This window comes from Lithobates pipiens, unplaced genomic scaffold, assembly GCF_037356315.1.
Source record: "Lithobates pipiens isolate NorthernLeopardFrog02 unplaced genomic scaffold, aLitPip1_a1.2 Scaffold_13, whole genome shotgun sequence".
NCBI lineage: Eukaryota > Metazoa > Chordata > Amphibia > Anura > Ranidae > Lithobates > Lithobates pipiens.
The window spans coordinates 335,438,401-335,462,578 of record NW_027507718.1 but is presented as its reverse complement, the minus strand read 5'-3'; the positions used below and the strand labels follow the sequence as shown (position 1 = coordinate 335,462,578).

Sequence of the window (24,178 nt, the reverse complement as noted above, 5' to 3'; positions counted from 1 at the left end):
CGTGTACGCAAGATAGTTTCTGCGGAATTCTGTTGGAACTCTGTCGGAAAAACCTTCAGAGTTTATTCCGATGGGAAAACAGTCGTGTGTACAGGGCATTAGTCTGGCAGATGATAATCAATGATAGGAGGATCATCCCGCACCACCCTGCATCCCATATATTCCCATTTGCATGGGCAATGATGAAATCTGGTGCACAGCCAGTTAAGGACCCATACACACAGGACTATGGCAGCCACAGTGGATGACACTCTTGACAAGCACTCTGACACCAGACCTGCAATGGCCAACATCTAAGAAGGCTGCCAAAATATCTTGCAGAGAAGAAAAAATAATTCATGTGTTACATAAAATATGAATTAGCATTGTACAATATCACTTTGTTGAAGTCTACTGTCCATAGTGGGCAAATTAACCCCAAGAGTTTTTGCGAAAGATCCACTTTAATGATTACAGTGCTCAAGAGGAAGGACAGAAAACACAGGGGAAAAAAAAAAAGAAGAAAAAAAAAGTAACTAAATATAGCCAACATGAAAAAGGATAATTTTAAACCATACCTTCGCTGCGCCTAGCTGTTCCTTTCGAAATCGCTCCAGGGGTTTTATCAAGGTTTCATTTACATTCAATGCCTAGTAACAAGATAAAAACATAATTACAATGTGGAAACAACAGTCTGATTTTGATATGTTCACACACACGGACTATTGTAGTTTTTTTTTCCCCAAGCCTACTATAAATAGCCCAGCTCATGCATGTCTGACTAGTTTCATGAACACAAAACTTCTGCATTCACCTAGGTTCACATCTATGCAGTTGCATTTTAAAACGTGCAATTTCAATGAGCTTTTTTTTTTATTTATTTTTTTACTTTTGTACATTGAATAGCTGGTTGTTAAGGAGCCGGCTGGGAAGCTGCCCATTGCATTCTTAACCAATAGGTCATCAGCTGGCAGTGGAGTTAACCTCTCACAGCTTAAAACTATATAAAAAATAAAATAAAGAAAAGGGAAAACAAAACCCCCCAAATTCATACCAGCCCACAGGTCCTCTGCTCCACAACCCTGGCCAATGGTTGTCTGCAGGGGGAGGGGGGGCTTATCAGAATCTGGAACCCCTCTTTAACAAGAGGGCCCCAAGATCCTGACCACCCCCCCATGTGACTGAGTATGGAGGTACCTAGTACTCCTACTCATTCACCTTACAAAAGAAGAGAAAAAAAAAAAAAGAAGCGCAGCGCAATTTTTTGACAAGTCCTTAACTTAAAAATCTGAAAAAAAAGTCTTGACGTATTGCCAACCATAGTGCCCCCCCGCCACCTCCGACCCTTAAAGTTCACTCCCCTCTGCCAGCTCCACCATCTGACAGTTCTTAAATAACTAAGGTCTGACGTCACTGGGTAGCCCCGCCCCTTAAGACCTGTCAGAAGTGGACCATTTTTTTTGGGGGGGGGGGGGGGGGTGTTGTGGTTGACCATTGATCTGCATGGGGGGACATTATTAAAAAAAAAAAAGTTCTGGTCAAAGTCTTTTCTGGTTAACCGCAACCTTCTCTTAATTTAGGCGTATAAGATGCGTATAATAGTCCAAGTGCATGAACCTCGGAAGGTGTGACATGCAGCATATTACTGTCTATAAGCTAGAATTATTTCAGACTGATTTTTTGCTGAGCATTGTTGGGGACATTTCACTCAAGGTCTGTCCGAGAGATGATGATGATCCCAATGAAAGATTACGCTTTACCTACTTTTTAGGTGACAACTGAAAAAATAATTTTCCATCAATATCAGTTCTGGTGTCATTTAGAAAGGTTGAATCCCAAAAGGGAACATAGGCTGCTATGAAAAACCGATTCAAAATTAAAATAAAAAGCCATGACTAAATGTTTACTACAGGTTTAAAGTGGAATTAAACTGGGTCTTCGCAAAAATAAAAAAAATAAAAAAATTGAGTGAAAGAACACATCCCCAGCAACCCTTTAGACAAGCATGTGCCTCTCGGTTGGCCATTAGATGGTGCTAGTTTTAGTTCTGCCGTTTTGATCAGTTGCTTAATTACAGTTTCAGAAACAGAGCTTGTAGAGTACAATAAAAGCAACCGTTGGATAGACTGCATAGCTAAAGTCTACTCTACACCATGACGTGTCCAGCTCCTTCTCTGGAACATGAAAATCTAAAAAGGGTGGTCTGGGACGTGTCCCTTCACTTTTGCCACCAGCAAGAAGTTGATATATCACTCCCCCTGCTGGCTGTTATGAAGAACCTAAAAAAGAGCAGCTGCAGCTACAAGGATACACTGAGGATAGGCAAGAAATGTTAAAGGTAAGAAAAAAATGTTCACAATACTAATGCAATGTTTGTGTCAGTAATTAATGCTTCTTTATTAATACTTAATATAATGCATGTAACTTTAGTACGCCTATAACACACTGCAAGGAACTTGACCACAACAAGCAAATCCTCCTACTTAGCAGCCATGAGGTATTCATAGACAAGTATCCAAAGATCAGGGGCTTGTAAAAGTATGCAGGGAGGTTCACGTACTCTTAACCACAGCATGAGGAAGTATTGTTAACAGCTGTTTCCAAATCACCACAACTAGTATGTGCTACAAAATGAGGAATGGTTTAAAGCTGAACACTTAAACAGCTATTTACACAAAAAAACATCCATGTGTGTATGATATTTACACAACCTCATCACACAGCAGTCTGGGTGATGTTATATAGGGAATAAATTTAGGAAGTACTTTAGTTGTATCTAAAAAATAAATAAATAAAATAAATAAAAAAACCTCCACTGCAGGTCTGCCTAGGCGTCTTTCAACTTACTCAGCATCACGAAAGTCAAAACATCTGATCTGCATACTTGTCCTGGGTCATTGAATGAAAAGTACTAGAGCCATTACCATCATCCTTACAGCCAGGGAACTATCAGTTTGACCCGTGCTTTTCAGGCTTTTTAACACTAGAAATAGCGCCTGAAAACCGACTGCCATGCCTCCCCCCAGTGTGAAAGCCTGAGTGCCTTCACGCCAGGGCAGTGCGCTTACGGGACGTTATAAAAAGTCCCGCAAGCAGCATCTTTGGGGCTGTTTGGGAGCGCTGTATACAGCGCTCCTAAATCACCCCTTGCCCATTGGAATGCATAGGCAGCACTTCCCAAGTGCCTGAAAAGAAACACAGGCAGTTTTAACACTTTCTTCGGCAGTGTTAATAGCACACCGCTAGTGGCCAGAAAGCGCCACTAAAACGAGCAGTGCTTTACCGCTAAGGTGGGCGTGACAGCAGTGTGAAAGCAGCCTTCCAGTGGTTTTCAAATGCAGGCTACATCTCTCTCTTAGTACAGGTTTCCTTTAATAGATTTCTGTTTCATTTCTTAATTCAGCCCTGGAAGATTTGGCTTCTCAATGACCAGGCCATTTTTTGCGATACGGCACTGTCATTTTAACTGACAATTGCGTGGTTTGTGCGATGCTGTGCCCAAACAAAATTGATGTCCTTTTTTCCCACAAATAGAGCTTTCTTTTGGTGGTATTTGATCATCTCTGCGGTTTTTATTTTTTGCTCTATAAATAAAAGAGCGACAATTTTGAAGGAAAAAAAAAAAAAAACACAATCTTATTTTGCTATAATAAATATCCCACATTTAAAAAAAAAAAATAAAATGTAGGCCGATATATATTTTACATATTTTTATAAAAAAAATAAAAATACAATTCTTTTTAATCTGGACTGATATTGCGGTGGACAAATTGGGGACCACTGACAATTATACGGTGTTCTAACTGTAGGAGGAGGGAGGGAGGAAGGGAGGGAGGAAGGGAGGAAGGGAGGAAGGGAGGGAGGAAGGGAGGGAGGAGGAGGAGGAGGAGGGAGAGAGAGAGAGAAATCTGTCTCTACACCCCGGTTCTTGCTCTGTCACGAGCAATCACGGGTGCCCAGCAGTCATCACGCCCGACGGGCCCACGCTGCAGGTGCAACACTAGTAGCCGCCAAAAGGCCAAGCGACGCAAGGTAACGTCAATTTGCCGAATCGAGCCAACCTGCCGCAATAAAACTGCGGTGGCTGGTCCGGAAGTGGTTAAAGAATAACTCCACTTTTGTTGAGAAAAAAATAACATTTCCCTCTGGGTGATGTACATTACACTGATTTTTAACAAACTTTGTTGCAGAGTCCTACCTTTTGTTATTCTGAAGAAATCCCTATGTGTTTCTCTATGTCCATGTGGGAAAGAGTCTAATGGGAGTGGTTTCATAATTATCAATCAGCAGCTGCACCTGCAGGGCTCCAATGAGGAAAGATGCTGGTGCTGCATCCCTTTAGACATGTTCCTACTGGGAGTATCTCACCATAAATTACATTTTTGTTGCAGGGGATGCCTGAAATCTGACTTGTATCTTGGTGAATACTTCTGGGGAAAAAAATCGGTGAGCCAATCACATAGGCAGGAAATGATGTTTCGTTATTTTACAAAATTGGTAGCCTCTTCCTTGGTAAGGCAGTAATTGTGAGAACATATCTGGAAATAATTTAAAGGTTAGACAATAGGACTTATGGCCCTGTTGTCCCCAAAGTGCACCTCTTTATGCGGGTTGTTGCCCGATCATTGAAGCCCAAATTATGAGCGTTCTTGTGGAGAGAGGTACAGTACTACAAACAGTGCAGAGTCCTGCCCCCTCTCTAAGCCAAGTGAACAGTTGTCATATTGAACGACTAAGCAGCAATGATCATTCATTCATAATAGTGTCAGATTAATCAGAGACGTGGATATGTGTTTCTGTGGCTGCTTTTACATCTACACAGCCTAGCACTTGGTCCTCTGGAGGAATTAAATAAAAATTAAACTTACATAATTTTTTTTTCTTCTTTAGAAGTGAGACCAAAGCTCCTTTGGCCTTGCTTCTCTTATGGGTCACAGGAGTGCACATTGTTCTGCACTCCTATGACTCATTTAGCCAACAGCGGGCTAAAGGCTGCTGTCGGCTGATGTCACTCAGCATGTCCAGGTTCAGGAGAGATCCGAACTTTAGGGTCAGGATCCACCCAGATACCTGGACATGCAGCTGAGAGCCTGATCAAGCTGCTCCCGCCCCCTGCATAGTCAGCACTCCAGTGAGTGCTGGAGGGGCAGTTGCAGCTGAGCGGCTGATTAAGCTGATCCCGCCCCCTGCATATAGTCAGCACTCCATAGAGTGCTGATGGGGCAGTTGCTTGCAATTGCAGCTGAGTGCCTGATCAAGCTGCTCCCGCCCCCTGCATATTCAGCACTCCAGTGAGTGCTGGAGGGGCAGTTGCTTGCTTCTAGGTCTTACAGCAGGGGTCTCAAACTGACGGCTCTAGAGCTGTTGCCGAACTCCAAGTCCCATCATGCCTCTCCCTGTGGGAGTCATGCTTGTAACTGAGCCTTGCAATGCCTCATGGGACTTGTAGTTTTGCAACAGATGGAGGGCCACCAGTGTGAGACCCCTGTCTTAGAGGCAGTGGGGGGACAGACACAGCATCAAACTAATGCTAGCTGAGCATAAAATATTTTTTCTTAACCACTTGCCAACCGCCGCACGACGATGTACGTCGACAGAATGGCACGGGCAGGCATATGGGCGAACATGTACGTCCCTGCCTTCCCGCGGGTGGGGGGCCCGATCGGGCCCCCCCCCGGTGCCAGCGGTGGTCGGTATCCGTTCAGGAGCGATCCGGGATGAGGAGGCGGCCATTCGTTCATGGCCACCCCCTCGCGATCGCTCTTGACGAATGGAAGTGAAGCGTGACATCACTTCCTCTCCTGTAATGTAAACACAGGCAGAGGAAGTGATGTAATCTCTCCTCCGTGTCGGTATTTTTCGTTCCGGCACCGAGGAGAGAGGATCGGTGAGTTGCACCAACACTACACAATACAGTAGAACATGCCAGGCACACTCTCACCCCCCCTTCACCCCCCGATCACCCCCCCAATCACCCCTGCACCCCCAGTCACAGTGACACCAATTGCATTTTTTATTTTTTTTTGCATTGGTGTCATTTGTGACTGTAATAACTGTTAGGGCAGTTAGGGTTAGCCCCCTTTAGTTCTAGGGTACCCCCCTAACCCCCCAATAAAGGTTTAACCCCGTGATCACCCCCCGTCGCCAGTGTCACTAATGCTGGGTTCACATTGCAGCGGTTTATGAGAACAGTGCAAAATCACATCCGATCTCTGTGCGATTCGAGTTCAGCCATACAGATAGTATGGCTGAATTCGCATCGCACCTGCCGCAAACTCGCACGGGACCCTTTTTTGGTCCGCAGCAGAATCGGATCGCATGGGTGTTCACACCATGCGATCCGATTCCTGTCCGAGTTTGCAGATCGCACTGCGATATGCGAACTGATCTGGGGGTGTCATTAACATTTCACTGACACTCCCAGCAGTTCGCATAGGGCAGTGTGATGCGGGAACCCGCCGCGGATTCGTGGCGTTCCCGCATCGCTCCAGTGTGAACCCAGCCTAATAAGCGATCGTTTTTCTGATCGCTGTATTAGTGTCACAGGTGACGCTAGTTAGGCAGGTAGGTATTTAGGTTTGCCGCAGCTTTTTATAGCGCCAGGGACCCCCATATACTACCGCATAAAGCCCCCTGATTGCCCCCTAGTTAACCCTTTCACCAGTGATCACCATATAACTGTTACAGGTGACGCTGGTTGGTTAGTTATTTTTTTATAGTTTCAGGGCACCCGCCATTTATTACCTAATAAAGGTTTAACCCCCTGATGACCCGGCGGGGGATATAAGTTTGAGGGTCAGATAAGGTCTGCGTCGCCCCAGGCAGCGTCAGGTTAGTGCCAGTACCGCTAACACCCACGCGCAAAGCATACACCTCCCTTAGTAATATAGTATCTGATCAGATCTATATTAGCGTCGCCAGCAGTTTAGGTTTCCCAAAACGCATTGTTAGCGGGATCAGCCCAGATACCTGCTAGCACCTGCGTTTAGCCCCTCCACCAAGCCCAGCCCAGCCCACCCAAGTGCAGTATCGATCGATCGATCACTGTCACTTACAAAACACAACACAAATAACTGCAGCGTTCGCAGAGTCAGGCCTGATCCCTGCGATCGCTAACAGTTTTTTTTTGTAGCATTTTGATACAGTCGCTGACAGCCTAGGTGCTTTTTTACCTGTGAGTCTCACTAGTGTACCCCTAAATTTAGGGGTGTCTACTTTCCAAAATGGGGTAATTTGGGGGGGTTTGTGCCATCTTGCCATTTTATGGCCTTCAAAACTGTAATAGGTAGTGAGGAGTGAAGTCAAAAATTTACACCCTTAGAAAGCCTGAAGGCGGTGCTTGGTTTTCGGGGCCCCGTACGCGGCTAGGCTCCCAAAAAGTCCCACATATATGGTATCCCCGTACTCAGGAGAAGCAGCAGAATTTATTTTGGGGTGTCATTTCACATATGCCCATGGCATGTGTGAGCAATATATCATTTAGTGACAACTTTGTGAAAAAAAAAAAAAAGAGTTTGTAATATTCCCGCAACTTGTGGCAAAATATAAAATATTCCATGGACTCAACATGCCTCTCAGCAAATAGCTTGGGGTGTCTACTTTCTAAAATGGGGTCATTTGTGAGTGTTTTGTGCCATCTTGGCATTTTATGGCCTTCAAAACTGTGATAGGTAGCGAGGAGTGAAATTACAAATGTATGCCCTTAGAAATCCTGAAGGCGGTGCTTGGCTTTCGGGGCCCTGTACGCGGCTAGGCTTCCAAAAAGTCGACCACATGTGGTATCCCCGTACTCAGGAGAAGCAGCAGAATGTATTTTGGGGTACAATTCCACATATAACAATGGCATGTGTGAGCAATATATCATTTAGTGACAACTTTGTGTAAAAAAAAAAAAAAAAAAAAAAATTTTTTTTTTGTCATTATTCAATCGCTTGAGGCAAAAAAATAAAATATTCAATGGGCTCAACATGCCTCTTATCAATTTCCTTAGGGGGTCTACTTTCCAAAATGGGGTCATTTGGGGGGGTTGTACTGCCCTGCCATTTTAGCACCTCAAGAAATGACATAGGCAGTCAAACTAAAAGCTGTGTAAATTCCAGAAAACGTACCTTAGTTTGTAGATGTGACAACTTTTGCGCAAACCAATAAATATACAGTTATTGACTTTTTTTTTACCAAAGACATGTGGCTGAATACATTTTGGCCTAAATGTATGACTAAAATTGAGTTTATTGGATTTTTCTAATAACAAAAAGTAGAAAATATAATTTTTTTTCAAAATTTGCGGTCTTTTTACGTTTATATCGCAAAAAATAAAAATCGCAGTCAGTCAAATACCTTTAAAAGAAAGCTCTTTTTCTGGGAAAAAAAGGACGCAAATTTTGTTTGTGTACAACATTGCATGACCGCGCAATTACCAGTTAAAGCAGCGCAGTGCCAAATTGTAAAAAGACCTCTGGTCATTTACCAGCAAAATGGTCCGGTCTGAAAGTGGTTAATTCCCATACTTTCCTATTAACCCGCCCACTTGACGAAAAAGTTTTTTTTTTTTTTTTTTTTTTAGGTAACCTCTTAACATATGCAGACATAAATTACTAGACTCACCCTGATCCAATAATGTGCAGGCCACAAACTTAAAAAAATAAATAAAAAACCTCTGTAGTCAGGGGAATCTCCCTTCAAGAGAACTATAATTTAAAAATATAACTAGTTTATAAGTTCATGCCATTGATCCTTAAGGCAAAGCTTACACTACACAGAGCACAAAAACAAACAAAACTGCCTACAGTTAAAAGATCACCAGGAAAATAAAAATTCTCACTTGTGTAAAAATAATTTATCTATAATGAGGATTATCCTAGGTCAAGATTGCTGCTGTGTAAGGTAAAAGCTTAAAGCGGAGGTCCACCCTAAAATGGACCTCCGCTCATCGGAATCCCCCCCCCCTCCGGCGCCACAATCGGCACCTTTCAGGGGGGAGGGGGGTGCAGTTACCTGGATAATCCAGGTAACTGCACCCACTTCCGGGCTAGCTCTCTGCAGAAAGGGGCGTACGTTACGCCCCTTTCCGCAAGCGCCCGCCCCCTTCAGAAAGTGCCCCGCTGCCTGCTGGGAAACACACAGCTCCCAGAGGCAGCGGGGACCGTCCGGATTGCGCCGCGCGGCTCGCGCATGCGCAGTAGGGAACTGGGAAATGAAGCCGAAAGGCTCCATTTCCTGATTCCCATACCCAAGATGGCGGCGGCAGGACCCGATAGACGAGCGAGCGATCGGCTTCGGGTGCCGACATCGCGGGCGCGCTGGACAGGTAAGTGTCACTCACTATTTAAAAGTCAGCAGCTGCAGTATTTGTAGCTGCTGGCTTTTAAAAAAAAACAAAAAAAAACGCGGAGTCCCGGTGGACTCCCGCTTTAATTCATGCCAGAATATACAGCCAGCACGGTACTTCAGAGACCTATGAGAATTGTGGATCTCATACGGCAGGCATGTCCAAAGTCCGGCCCGCGGGCCAATTGCGGCCCGCGGTCCGGTTTTGAACGGCCCGCCTGTTTGTTTAAACATATATATCTTTTGTGGCCCCCGGCGATCTCCCAGCACCGGGGCCACAAAAGATGTATAGTCCAGCTGCCTCGGAGGGAGGAGGCGGGACGAGTGCCGTGCACACAGGAGGAGAACTTCCTGTTTACACGGCAGCTGTAATAGGAAGTCCCGTCTCTGCCATTGGACGACTGTGCTGTCCATCAAAGGAGGCGGGACTTTCTCTTAAAGAGGCCGTTGTGTAAACAGGAGATTCTCCTGTAAGATGTCTTCGGCGCTCGTCCTGCCCTCCACGGCTGCACTGATGGTAATGGTGGCTGCATTCCTGGCAATTGCAATTGTGGAGCTGCATTCCTGGCAATGGTGAGTGAATTACTAGCAATGGTGGCTGCATTCCTGGCAATGGTGGGTGAAATTCCTGGCAATGGTGGGTGAAATTCCTGGCAATGGTGGGTGAAATTCCTGGCAATGGTGGGTGAAATTCCTGGCAATGGTGGGTGAAATTCCTGGCAATGGTGGGTGAAATTCCTGGCAATGGTGGGTGGCATTCCCGGCAATGGTGGCAGCATTCCCGGCAATGGTGGCAGCATTCCCGGCAATGGTGGCAGCATTCCCGGCAATGGTGGCAGCATTCCCGGCAATGGTGAGTGAATCCCTGGCAATGGCAGGTGAATCTCCGGCAATGGCGGGTGAATCTCCGGCAATGGCGGGTGAATCCCCGGCAATGGCGGGTGAATCCCCGGCAATGGCGGGTGAATCCCCGGCAATGGCGGGTGAATCCCCGGCAATGGCGTGTGAATCCCCGGCAATGGCGGCTGCATTCCCGGCAATGGCGGCTGCATTCCCGGCAATGGCGGCTGCATTCCCGGCAATGGTGGCTGCATTCCCGGCAATGGTGGCTGCATTCCCGGCAATGGCGGGTGAATCCCTGGTATTGGCGGGTGAATCCCTGGCATTGGCGGGTGAATCCCTGGCAATGGTGACTGCATTCCTGGCAATGGTGGCTGCATTCCTGGCAATGGTGGCTGCATTCCTGGCAATGGTGGCTGCATTCCCGGCAATGGTGAGTGAATCCCTGGCAATGGTGAGTGAATCCCTGGCAATGGCGGGTGAATCCCTGGCAATGGTGGGTGAATTCCTGGCAATGGTGAGCGCTGCATTCCTAGCAATTGTGGGTCTGCAGATAGACACTGATCCTTGATTTGCTTCACAGTTCTTTATTTAAAATTTTAAGTTTTTTTTCCTGAAGTTTTCTTAAAGTGAAGGTGCGTGTTATACGTCAATAAATATGGTGTATCCAAATAATACACTTGAGCTCATCTATTCACCACACACAGCCACAAATCAAGAGAATTCTTGTGGGGAAGTGTATTAGTGCTCGAATGGACACACTTAGACCGAATTTTAATGGGTCAAAGAATGTCAGGCAAAATGGTCGGCCCTCGCGCATGTTCAGTTCATCAAATCTGGCCCTCTTTGAAAAAAGTTTGGACATCCCTGTCATACGGTGAAGCGATCCTGTCATTTACTCACCCCCTACCTTTGTCCATTCACAAAACACCTTGTATCCATTTGTTTTTGCTTTCCCCTTGTCTGTCCAGAGAATGCATTCCATTCCAGGGACAGAATACAAGGCGTTTTGTGAATGGATAAGAGAAAAAGGAAGAGTCGTACCCATCACAGCTCTCATATTTGTAGCACTGGGTGTATAGTGCTGGCTTTATTTTCCAGCATTGAGAAACTATGACTTGTACAGCAGTGATCCAGACCAAAGATAAGCATTGTTACAGGCAACTTATTTATACACTGCACAAAAGTCAGAATGTTTTGTTTTCCCTGGAGTTCTGCTTTAACTTTGGGTACTGGACTTCTGTGATTTTTTCCAAAACTAATATATGAAATTGAGACAAAAAGTTAGCAAAGAAAAAAATAAAATTAAAAAAACCTGACTTTTACTAAATTAGTAAAAATAATTTGGTCTTCCCAGTTAACACAACAATAATAAAAATAAATGCAAATTGTGATGATCAAACCAGCAGAATGGTCTGTCCTCTTCTGAAATAAGTGAGGCCCAACAAGCAGCAATCACCCACCTGCTCACATATGTAGCCCGATACCGTTCATCACCATGCAGACAGACAGAGGCAGCTGGCTTATCAGTACAGTTTATATTTCTATGCAACTTCTAAAGCATTCATTGAGAAAAGCAGATCTAAGGCTGCCTACAGGCACAAGACAGTGCTGTCAGACATTGGAGAGATTCCTTAGAAATAAAGTGCTTCATAGAAATGATATAAAAACCAATATACATGCAATGGTGACCGATAATGCAGCCATGTTCAAGAAACACACACAGGCAAAAGGAGTTAACATAAGAATAGGACATGCCAAGAATGGGGCCAGGTTCTGTATTTCTTCCTAACTGCCACTCCCTACAAAAAAATTAATACACACGGTGCACACCAATTTGTTACTTGTCTCCTGGTAGTGGTGGGCAAGATCTGGCCAACCATACTTGTACCTCTCTCCTCACTTTGCCGTAGTGCCGATCATCACTGTGCACCTCTCCTCACTACAGTATTTGCATCACTCTGTTAATGATGTACATTTTAAAACAGTTTTCAAATTATACCATTGCTGTAAGCGCTTCAATATTTTGGCACACACGACTGGACATTTATAGAAACTGGCGCATGGCACAATTTTACATGGCTCGGCGTGGCTAGAGCAACAAAATATAGAACTACGTAGTTTGCTTTGTTAATCTCTCAATTGTTTCAGTCATTTAAGCGTCTCAAAATGTTGAGATACTCCAAAACTGGTTGCGAGATGTAAACTCCCCAAAAAGTTCCAGTTCTGGCAAAACCAGATTGTTGGGGTTTGCCCTACTAAAAAGTTGCATTGGGCTTCTTAGATTAAACAAATGATCTAATGTTTCTAATTAAGTATATTCCAGAGGGTAGTATTGGTGGCATTAGTGGTAGGTTGACTAAAGCACATAAACCCAAGGTAAGTATAGTAACAAGTCCTATTTGCAACCTTGGAACACCCAATAAGAAGACAGTATGCGACCATGTTCACCAATGAGCCATTTTTTTGAGTATGGCCTCAGATAACAAAGTCTAAAAGCTGGGCATAAAAAAGTACCATCATCCAAAAGTATATAGGAAAAGAGGGGGGAGGGTAGGAGCATAGGGACAGTTGCTGAGGCTTTCCAAACATGCACTCTGACCTCACAAAAGTTTTGGTGGACCATCTCGGTACTGATATACACTAATAAATTTAGGGTAAAAATTAAATCATTTATTACATATGAAAAACATACATAGATCTCAATATAAAAATTCAAAAACAGTATACAAATACTCAAAATTTTTCCCCAAGAAATATCTGATGGAGTTTGTTCACAGATTAATCAGTCCTCTACTAATTTCACGGTACACAAGAGGAGGAATAATCTATATAACAAATAATGGAATAAGGTACAAAGCAGATAACAAAACATACAATAAAAAGAAGAAGGGCGGGACTTGGTATCATCATGTACCTCCATCCCTATAATTTGTTTGAAAGGAAAAAGGTCGGGACTTGAGGCATGGGCTACAGATGAAATAAATATTTGAGATTTTTTTATATATATATATATATATATATATATATATATATATATATATATATATATATATATATATATATATATATATACATACATACACACACACACATATACATACATATACACATACACAAAGAAAAAATTATACATATGTAACAAACCATAACTGTACATATATTTCAACATGATTGTTGCAAGTGGATCAAATGCATCCTCCCCAATTATACATGGACAATGTAAAAGGTCATATAAAATCAATCGTAGTTCTGAAAAACCCCAGTGGGTATCCAGATAATAAATGAATAGTGGTGCCGAAAAGGTTAATAATCTGCCATGGGTGGAAGGGAGAACACCAAGTAAAAATAAAGTAAAATAAAAATAAAAATGAGGAGGGAAAACAATAGATACATTCCCACTATACCTTGCAGAAAAAACAAAAACAAACAATCACATGGGTATGGAGCTGAGGACATGGTGGGGATGTCTGGCACAGGAGCGGAGGTAATGGTCCGACAGTAAACAGATCAGCACTTGCAACAATGGGCGAACATATGCGAGAAAAACCATGATGCCAACATCTGGGATGAAAAAGGAATGGGATATTAAGTCCAAGAGATGGGGAGGCTAGGTGCATAGAGTATTAAGTAGGTGTATTAGAATGGTGGTAGACAATTGTTACTCACCATAATATACTCTATATGACAAATAAGGCATCCATACATGAGAAGCCAGAAGCTTACACAGCCGAAGGAATGAAGTCTCACCTCACTGTGTTGCCACTCATGAACCCCCTGGAGAAAGATCCGCGCTGCTCACTCATGGGCCACAGCCCATTAAATGAGCTCCCCAACCCGGAAAATGTGCAAACGCCGCCAAACAGTGGCACGTGACATCATTGTGTCTGGCTCCCCACACTGCGTGTGACTGCGTGTTACCACTAGTCCTGCGAGTGTGCACTGCCCATGACGAATGGGCATAGTAGCCCAAAACATAGGCAGTACAAGAGAGGGGCAGCTCCCTCAAAGGAGAGCCACCCCTACCAGGAGAGTCACTTGTCCACCACTGGGGAGAAGAAGCAGCCAGGAAGAGATTGGTTGAGCGTGCAGAACAAGAAAAGACCCAGTTAAATTTAGCAAGTAAAAACAACGCTTAATACATACATAAATGACAGCAGAATACTAAGAGACTAGAAAGCCCCAAATGTATAGAACACAAAACATTATAAACAAAACAGAAAAAAATGTGACCATTTCTGACCTGATTGAGGGACAAGTATGAACGGACAGGTTAACTGAGGTATAATGGGCCAGTGGGGAATTACTGCAATGGTGCAACAGGGAGACACAATGTAAACCCAGACAAAAAAGGGGGAGTGGGGGGAAAGGAGAAAGAAGGAGGGAGGAAAAGAGGAAGAAGGAGGGAGGAAAAGAGGAAGAAGGAGGGAGCGGGAAGGAGGAGGGAGGAGGGGAAGGAAGGGGGGTAAAATTGCCCAGCTACATGAGAGAGCTCTATAAAAATGATTTGTAGGATATCGTCTCATTTAGGTCTGGGGGCATAGTAGCATTAAGATGTTTGATCCACATTGTTTCTCATTGTAAAATAATCCTATCCCAGCTGCCCCCTCTTGGGCTATGTTTGACTACTTCAAGAACTAAGAATTTGACAGCCATAATATCAAAGAAATGGTACAGTCCAATATGTCAGCCTACGGTGGTAAGTTTACCATTGCCGGAATAATATAAGTGGTCTTCGATTCTCTGTCAGAGTTCTCATATTGTTTTGCCTACATAAAAGACGCTACACTTACACAGCATTAGGTAAATCACGCTCATAGTGCCGCAATTGGAAAAAGTACATAGTGAAAATGTTTCACCGTAAGGTAGCTGGAACTTAGCTCCCTTGAAAATCCAAGTGCAATGGGAACAATCCCCACATTGAAAGGTTCCACTTGGTCCTGTGACCGATCGTTCAGATGAAAGGTTCCACTTGGTCCTGTGACCGATCGTTCAGATGAAAGGTTCCACTTGGTCCTGTGACCGATCGTTCAGATGAAAGGTTCCACTTGGTCCTGTGACCGATCGTTCAGATGAAAGGTTCCACTTGGTCCTGTGACCGATCGTTCAGATGAAAGGTTCCACTTGGTCCTGTGACCGATCGTTCAGATGAAAGGTTCCACTTGGTCCTGTGACCGATCGTTCAGATGAAAGGTTCCACTTGGTCCTGTGACCGATCGTTCAGATGAAAGGTTCCACTTGGTCCTGTGACCGATCGTTCAGATGAAAGGTTCCACTTGGTCCTGTGACCGATCGTTCAGATGAAAGGTTCCACTTGGTCCTGTGACCGATCGTTCAGATGAAAGGTTCCACTTGGTCATGTGACCGATCGTTCAGATGAAAGGTTCCACTTGGTCATGTGACCGATCGTTCAGATGAAAGGTTCCACTTGGTCCTGTGACCGATAGTTCAGATGAAAGGTTCCACTTGGTCCTGTGACCGATAGTTCAGATGTTTTATAATGGCTGTTGGCCAAATGGTCTCTTGGAGAGGATGCTCTCCAAAACACCAGTTCGGGAGTAGACCTCACATGTCTATTCAAGACATGATGGTCCGTTAGCAAATGCCAATGATTGAATAATATCTTTCTGAGTTGTAGGTGGTGGGCAGAGTACTTGGTAAATGTAACTGTCTCACCTCACCCAAACCTCCATCAACTGTGACAGTTAAATTACCAAGTACTCTGCCCACCCCTTTCTCTTCCCCTCCCCCTTTTTTTTCCTCTCCCCTTTCCTTACCCCTTCTTCCCTCCACACAGGGTTGCCACCTCATCCCTTTAAAACTGAACACATTCATTTACACAGGATCTGTGGCTGATTACCCACTTAAGGACCGCCGTATTGCCATTATACGTCATCGCAATGGCACAGGCAGGCACAAGCACGTAGATGTACGTGCCTGCCTTCCAGCGGGTGGGGGGTCCGATTGGACCCCCTCCCGCTGGATACGGCGGTCCGATTCGGTGCAGGGGCGATCCGTGATGAGGGGGTTTCTGGCCATCCCCTCTCGATCGCTCCTGGCCAATGACGAACTTCCTCCCCTGTGAAAATGTAAACACAGGTTTACACAAGTGATGTCACACTCCTCGTGGCGGTCTTTTTGACCGGACAGCGCGGAGTGAAGACATACAAGTAAGTGCACCAACAGTCTACTGACACATAGGCACACATTTCACCCCAGTCACCCCCCGATCGGCCCCTGCCCCCCCCCCCCCAGTCACAGTGTCACTAATTGCAGTGTTAATTTATTTACTGATCACTGCATTTAGTGTCAGTTGTGACTGTAAAAAGTGTCAGGGCAGCTAGTGTTAGGCCCCTTTATTGGGGGGGGGGGGGGGGGGGCTACCCTGGACCTAAAGGTTTAACCCCTTGATTGCCCTCCCAGTTAATCCTTTCACCCCCTTTTACCAGTGTCACTAAGCGATCATTTTTCTGATCGCTGCAATAGTGTCACTGGTCCCGCTAGGAAGCTAGTTTTTTTTTTTTTTTTAGGTTCAACGCCAGGTTTTTATAGCGTTAGGTACCCCGATATATAACCTAATAAAGGTTTTAACCCCTTGATTGCCCCTAGAGTTAACCCTTTCACCAGCGATCGCTGCATAAGTGTCACTGGTGACGCTGGTTAGCCAGTTAGTTATTTAGTTATTTAGGTTCCCCGTCAGGTTTTTATTTAGCGTCAGGTACCCCCATATAAATACCCAATAAAGGTTTTAACCCCCTGATTGCCCTTAGTTAACCCTTTCACCAGTGATCACCGTGTAAGTGTTACGGGTGACGCTGGTTAGGTAGTTCGCTTTTTATAGCATCAGGGCACCCGCCATTTATTACCTAATAAAGGTTTAACCCCCTGATCACCCGGCGGGTGATATAAATTTGGTTTTAGGGTCAGAAAGGGTCTGCGTCGCCCCAGGCAGTGCTAGGTTAGTGCCAGTACCGCTAACACCCACGCGCAAAGCATACACCTCCCTTAGTGGTATAGTATCCGAACAGATCAATATCTAATCTGATCAGATCTATACTAGCGTGCCCAGCAATTTAGGGTTCTAAAAAAACGCATTGTTAGCAGGATCAATCCAGATACCTGCTAGCACCTGCGTTTTGCCCCTCTGCCCAGCCCAGCCCAGCCCACCCAAGTGCAGTATCGATCGATCACTGTCACTTACAAAACACAACACACATAACTGCAGCGTTCGCAGTCAGGCTTGATCCCTGCGATCGCTAACAGTTTTTTTTTGTAGCGTTTTATACAATCGCTGACAGGCTAGGTGCTTTTTTACCTGCGAGTCTCACTAGTGTACCCCTAAATTTAGAGCCCAAAATGGCAAAGCGAAGGTACACTAGTGAAGAGGCCTACACGTTTCTGAGCATGACAGGTAGTGAAAAGGAAGACACTGATCTGTCAGATTCAGGCTCAGAATACGAACCTGTAGAGGACAGCGCCTCCATGTCAGATAGCTCTGACGACGAAGAAGAGGTTCCTGCTAACGTCAGGCGTACCCGACCCCGATCTTCTGATGTTGTTGAGGTGCAGGAACCGCAAGTCCTTCGTATGGAGTATAGAGCCAGTACTAGCGCCGCTCATCCTTTTGGTGAACTGGCAAGCACCAGCGGCCTAGTACACCCTGGACGTACATCCAGCACTGCAGTATCACGTGGTGACGTGGCGAGTCCCATAAGTGCAGTTCAAGCTGGCGAGGTGGCAAGCACAAGTAGTGTCCCGCTGCCACCAAGAAGACGAAGACAGGCCCGTCGTACCCATAGTGCCCTTCCTGCAGAATTCGCCAATCCTGATTGGGTGCCCACCACTTCTGCAGCACCAGTACTTCCCCCATTCACTGCCCAACCCGGTATTCAGGGGGATACAGATGATTTTACGCCACTCGATTTTTATTCTCTGTATTTCACGGAAGATCTCTATAGATCTATTGTGGACCAAACCAATTTATATGCTGGTCAACACATTGCCGCTAATCCCCAGTTGCCGTCTCTTGCCAGAGATTGGAAACCAGTTACGGTTTCCGAATTTAAGACCTTTCTGGGCCTTTCCCTCAACATGGGCACACAAATTCATGACGTTGCAGGCTTATTGGTCCACGCATCCGACTGACCACATGCCCGTGTTCTCTAACTCCATGTCCAGGAAACAATACGAGCAGATCTTGCGGTTCATGCACTTCAGTGACAATGAACTTTGTCGTCATCGTGGAGACCCTGAATACGATTGGCTCTACAAAATTCGGCCCCTCATAAACCACTTCAACCAACGTTTTGCAGACTTGTTTACTCCCCAAAAAGTTGTCTGCGTTGATGAGTCCCTGATTAAGCTTACTGGTCGCTTGTCATTCAAACAGTACATTCCCAACAAGCGTACCAGATACGGGGGCAGGCTCTATAAGTGCTGTGACAGGGCCACAGGCTATGCATGGAGCTTTATGGTTTATGAGGGTAAAGATAGTTACGTAGAGCCGGAGAACTGCCCTGACTACATAGGAAGCGCTGGCAAGATAGTGTGGAAATTGGTGTCACCCTTATTCGGAAAGGGGTACCACTTGTACGTGGACAATTATTACACCAGTGTGCCACTGTTTAGTAACTTGTTTGATAATCAGATTGGAGCATGTGGCACCGTGCGACCTAATCGCGGGGGCTTTCCCCAGCGGCTTGTAGATTCCCGTCTTAGGCTGGGAGAGAGAGTCTGCTATCAGTGTAATAATTTGCTCGCTATGAAGTGGAGGGATAATAAGAATGTTTTCGTTCTTACCTCCCTTCATGCAGACACGACGGTCCAAATTTCTACGGCGACTGGTATTGTCGAGAAACCCCTCTGTGTCCACGAATATAACAAAAATATGGGAGGGGTGGACCTCAATGACCAGTTGTTGGCGCCGTATCTAGCTTCCCGTAAGGCCAGACGCTGGTACAAAAAAAGTGTCTGCTTACTTATTTCAATTGGCTTTGCTGAATGCTTTTGTGCTATACAAAACTTCAGGCGGGACTTTAACCTTTCTTTTCTTCCAAAGAGAGGTTGTCACAGAGCTTCTGTATCCAGACGGTTCTGCACCTCACCATTCCCAACCAAATGCAGTAAGCCGGCTGCATGAGAGGCATTATTCTTATGTCCTCCCGAGTACCCCTACCCAACGAACCCCCCAAAAAAGATGTCGTGTCTGTACCAAGCGCGGATTTAGGCGTGACACCCGTTGTTATTGTCCACGCTGTCCTGGCAATCCTGGTCTTTGCCTTGGTGAGTGTTTTGAACGCTACCACACACTAGTGAAGTATTAGCGTAGGGTACAGCATTTCACAGGCTAGGCACACTAACACAGAGTCTCCCAAGATGCCATCGCATTTTGAGAGACCCGAAATGTTACAGTTGTTACAGTTCAAAAAAAAGTGTATAAAAAAAAAAAAAAAGTAAAATAAAAAAACCAAAAAATATATAAAATATAAAAACCAAAAATAGTTGTCGTTTTATTGTTCTCTCTCTAATTTTTTTATACTTTACTGTTTACTGTGTTTTATTGTTAACCATTTTTCAGGTTTTCAGGTACGCCATTCAGCTGCAGCGTGGATTTATTTATCTTGACAGCAACAGCGTTTGCTCCCACGATACATAAAGCCGCCACTCCAGTGCTGTAGGAGGGGATTTCACCACCACAGTTAAAAAAGAGCATATATGCCGAAGCATGGGGGCATAAGGGGTGGAGGAGCGATTTTGCTCCTAATGCCGCGTACATACGGTCAAAATTCCGACAAAGGGCTTGCCCGTGGAAAAGTTTGAACGTATGTACGCGGCATAACTTTTTTGCGGGAGGATGCCCCCATGCTTCGGCATATATATATATTTTAGGCACAGGTTGTGTTAAAGGTTTTATTTTTTACTGTTTTTTTTGGCATTTGCTTTGCAGTTATGGTATGGTAAGGTTTTACTGTTATACTGTGATGTTACTTTGTTTTAACGTTAACCATAATTTGCTTAGCAGGTACGCCATTCAGCTGCAGCGTGGATTTAATTTATCTTGACAGCAACAGCGTTTGCTCCCACGATACATAAAGCCGTGACTCCAGTGCTGTAGGAGGTGATTTCACCACCACAGTTAAAAAAGAGCATATATGCCGAAGCATGGGGGCATAAGGGGTGGAGGAGCGATTTTGCTCCTAATGCCGCGTACATACGGTCGAAATTCCAATGCATGCTTGCCCGTGGAAAAGTTTGACCGTGTGTACGCGGCATAATTTTCTTGCGGGAGGATGCCCCCATGCTTCGGCATATATAAATGGTGCATGTATGTCGGGAGGTATTCTAATGGTGGGCATACCCACCGATCAATCTCTTTTTTTTCGTTCAGACAACATGACTCTCAGCAAATAGCTTGGGGTGTCTACTTTCCAAAATGGGGTCATTTGGGGGGGTTTTGTGCTATTTTGGCATTTTATGGCCTTCGAAACTGTAATAGGTAGTGAGGAGTGAAATCAAAAATTTGCGCCCTTAGAAATCCAGAAGGTGGCGATTGGTTTTTGGGGCCCCGTACGCAGCTAGGCTCCCAAAATGTCCCACACATGTGGTATCCCTGTACTCAGGAGAAGCAGCAAAATGGATTTTGGGGTGCAATTCCACATATAACCATGGCATGTGTGAGCAATATATAATTTAGTGACAACTTTTTGTAAAAAAAAAAAAATATATATATCTTTATTTTTTGTCATTATTCAATCCTTGGAACCAAAAAAAAAAAAAATATTCAATGGTCTCAACATGCCCCTCAGCAAATAGCTTGCGGTGTCTACTTTCCAAAATGGGGTCATTTGGGGGGTTTTTGTGCCATCTTGGCATTTTATGGCCTTCAAAACTGTGATAGGTAGTGAGGAGTGAAATAAAAAAATTAATGCCCTTAGAAATCCTGAAGGCGGTGCTTGGATGTTGGGGTCCCGTACGCGGCTAGGCTCCCAAAAAGTCCCACACATGTGGTATCCCTGTACTCAGGAGAAGCAGCAGAATGTATTTTGGGGTGTCATTTCACATATGCCCATAGCATGTGTGAGCAATATATCATTTAGTGACAACTTTGAGCAAAAAAAAAAAAGTTTGTACTATTCCCGCAACTTGTGGCAAAATATAAAATATTCCATGGACTCAACATGCCTCTCAGTAAATAGCTTGGGGTGTCTACTTTCCAAAATAGGGTCATTTTGGGGGGTTTTGTGCTATTTTGGCATTTTATGGCCTTCAAAACTGATAGGTAGTGAAATCAAAAATTTGCACCCTTAGAAATCCTGAAGGTGGCGATTGGTTTTCGGAGTGCCGTGCGCGACTAGACTCCCAAAAAGTCCCACACATGTGGTATCCCCATACTCGGGAGAAGTAGCGGAAATATTTTGGGGTGCAATTCCACATATAACCATGTAAAAACAAGATAAAGTTGGCGCACAAATGAATGGTCTCTTTAAGAGCGTTTGACTATCTCGTGGGATGTTTGTTTATTTAAATAAATGTCCTGTAGATGGTCTCAATGTGCGGCTGTTAACCCATTATGGACTTGGCAAAAAATGGATGCAGCAGAAAAAACGATCAAAAACAGCGCATCAAAGGGACTAGTAGATTGATGTGAAAAAGACTTTAAAATGTCATTTATTAAATGTAAAAAATAAACACAGACATCTGATCCCTGCAGGATCTCAAACACATAAAAAACACCAATCATAAAACGGACAGATGTTTGGTAATGAAAAGCTCCTCAGATCTCTCAATTATAACTTTGGAAAGGTCAGAACCAAAGACCAATGTGCACAGCTTTCGAATGCCTAATGAATGCAATCAATCATCTGAAAGAACCCAAAAAGTCAGTGTAAACGAATGGAACAACGTTCCTAGGGACACTCACTTCATAGGTGTTCAATGGGCTGCAGAGCTGATGAGTCCAGTCTGATGACCGAGGGGGAGGTGTTTATTTCAGCTCCATCTGAAGCGTTCGGCTTGGAGGCAGAGGTGTAATGCTGCACGCTAGGTGGTAAAGATCAAGCTTAGTCACCAGATGATATCAGCTGTACACATAGGCAGCTTGGAGAACGCTGCACTGCCTGCAGTGCCGCTTGTCCGAGCGGCTGTGGATCACATGAGAGGCTTGTCACGTGGAAGGCTGTGAAGGGGAAGGTTGCTATGCCGACTCTCCTGCTTACATGTTTCGCGCTCCTGCGCTTTGTCAAAGCGCAGGAGCGCGAAACATGTAAGCAGGAGAGTCGGCATAGCAACCTTCCCCTTCACAGCCTTCCACGTGACAAGCCTCTCATGTGATCCACAGCCGCTCGGACAAGCGGCACTGCAGGCAGTGCAGCGTTCTCCAAGCTGCCTATGTGTACAGCTGATATCATCTGGTGACTAAGCTTGATCTTTACCACCTAGCGTGCAGCATTACACCTCTGCCTCCAAGCCGAACGCTTCAGATGGAGCTGAAATAAACACCTCCCCCTCGGTCATCAGACTGGACTCATCAGCTCTGCAGCCCATTGAACACCTATGAAGTGAGTGTCCCTAGGAACGTTGTTCCATTCGTTTACACTGACTTTTTGGGTTCTTTCAGATGATTGATTGCATTCATTAGGCATTCGAAAGCTGTGCACATTGGTCTTTGGTTCTGACCTTTCCAAAGTTATAATTGAGAGATCTGAGGAGCTTTTCATTACCAAACATCTGTCCGTTTTATGATTGGTGTTTTTTATGTGTTTGAGATCCTGCAGGGATCAGATGTCTGTGTTTATTTTTTACATTTAATAAATGACATTTTAAAGTCTTTTTCACATCAATCTACTAGTCCCTTTGATGCGCTGTTTTTGATCGTTTTTTCCACATATAACCATGGCATGTGTGAGCAATATATCATTTAGTGACAACTTTTTGTAAAAAATTTTTTTTTTTGTCATTAATCAATCCCTTAGGACAAAAAAATAAATATTCAATGGGCTCAACATACCCATCAGCAATTTCCTTGGGGTGTCTACTTTCCAAAATGGGGTCATTTGGGGGGGGTTTGTACTGCCCTGCCATTTTAGCACCTCAAGAAATGAGATAGGCAGTCAAATTAAAAGCTGTGTAAATTCCAGAAAATGTACTCTAGTTTGTAGACGCTAAAACTTTTGCGCAAACCAAAAAATATTCGCTTATTGACATTTTTTTTACTAAAGACATGTGGCTGAATAAATTTTGCCCTCAATGTATGACTAAAATTTAGTTTATTCGATTTTTCTTATAACAAAAAGAAGAAAATATCCTTTTTTTTCAATATTTTCGCTCTTTTTCCATTTATATCGCAAAAAATAAAAATCGCAGAGGCAATCAAATACCATCAAAAGAAAGCTCTATTTGTGGGAGGAAAAGGACGCAAATTTCGTTTGGGTGCAATATTGCATGACCGCGCAATTACCAGTTAAAGCAGCGCGAAATTGTAAAAAGACCTCTGGTCCTTAAGGTGTTTATTGGTCCGGGGCTGTAGTGGTTAAGGTAGTAATTAAACTCACTTGGTACCTTATCTGCATTAATTTAGCCTGTGTAATTCATATACCGTATATACTCGAGTATAGGCCGACCCGAATATAAGCCGAGGCCCCCAATTTACCCCCAAAAAACTGGAAAAAATTATTGACTCGTGTATAAGCCGAGGGTGAGACATGCCTGTCCATCCCTGTGTGTCCGTCCATCCCTGTGGGTCCATCCATCCCTGTGTGTGTGTCCATCCATCCCTGTGTGTGTCCATGCATCCGTGTGTGTGTGTGTGTGTGTGTGTGTGTGTGTGTCCATGCATCCGTGTGTGTGTGTGTGTGTGTGTGTGTGTGTGTGTGTGTGTGTCCATGCATCCGTGTGTGTGTGTGTGTGTGTGTGTGTGTGTCCATGCATCCGTGTGTGTGTGTGTGTGTGTCCATCCGTGTGTGTGTGTGTGTGTGTGTGTGTGTGTGTGTGTCCATGCATCCGTGTGTGTGTGTGTCCGTCCATCCATCCATCC

At 44.5% G+C, this 24,178-nt stretch overlaps 1 protein-coding gene across 4 annotated transcripts in view; it reads right to left on the bottom strand.

Annotated features, from left to right (window-relative positions):
- The window catches only part of ARHGAP10 (Rho GTPase activating protein 10), a 433,763-nt gene that overhangs the window by 296,875 nt on the left and 112,710 nt on the right, over window positions 1–24,178 (bottom strand). For all 4 annotated transcript variants that reach the window (XM_077477009.1, XM_077477008.1, XM_077477011.1 and 1 more), the window contains one exon: window positions 558–629. In XM_077477009.1, the coding sequence (XP_077333135.1) occupies window positions 558–629 (72 nt within the window). The remainder of the gene's footprint in view (window positions 1–557; window positions 630–24,178) is intronic.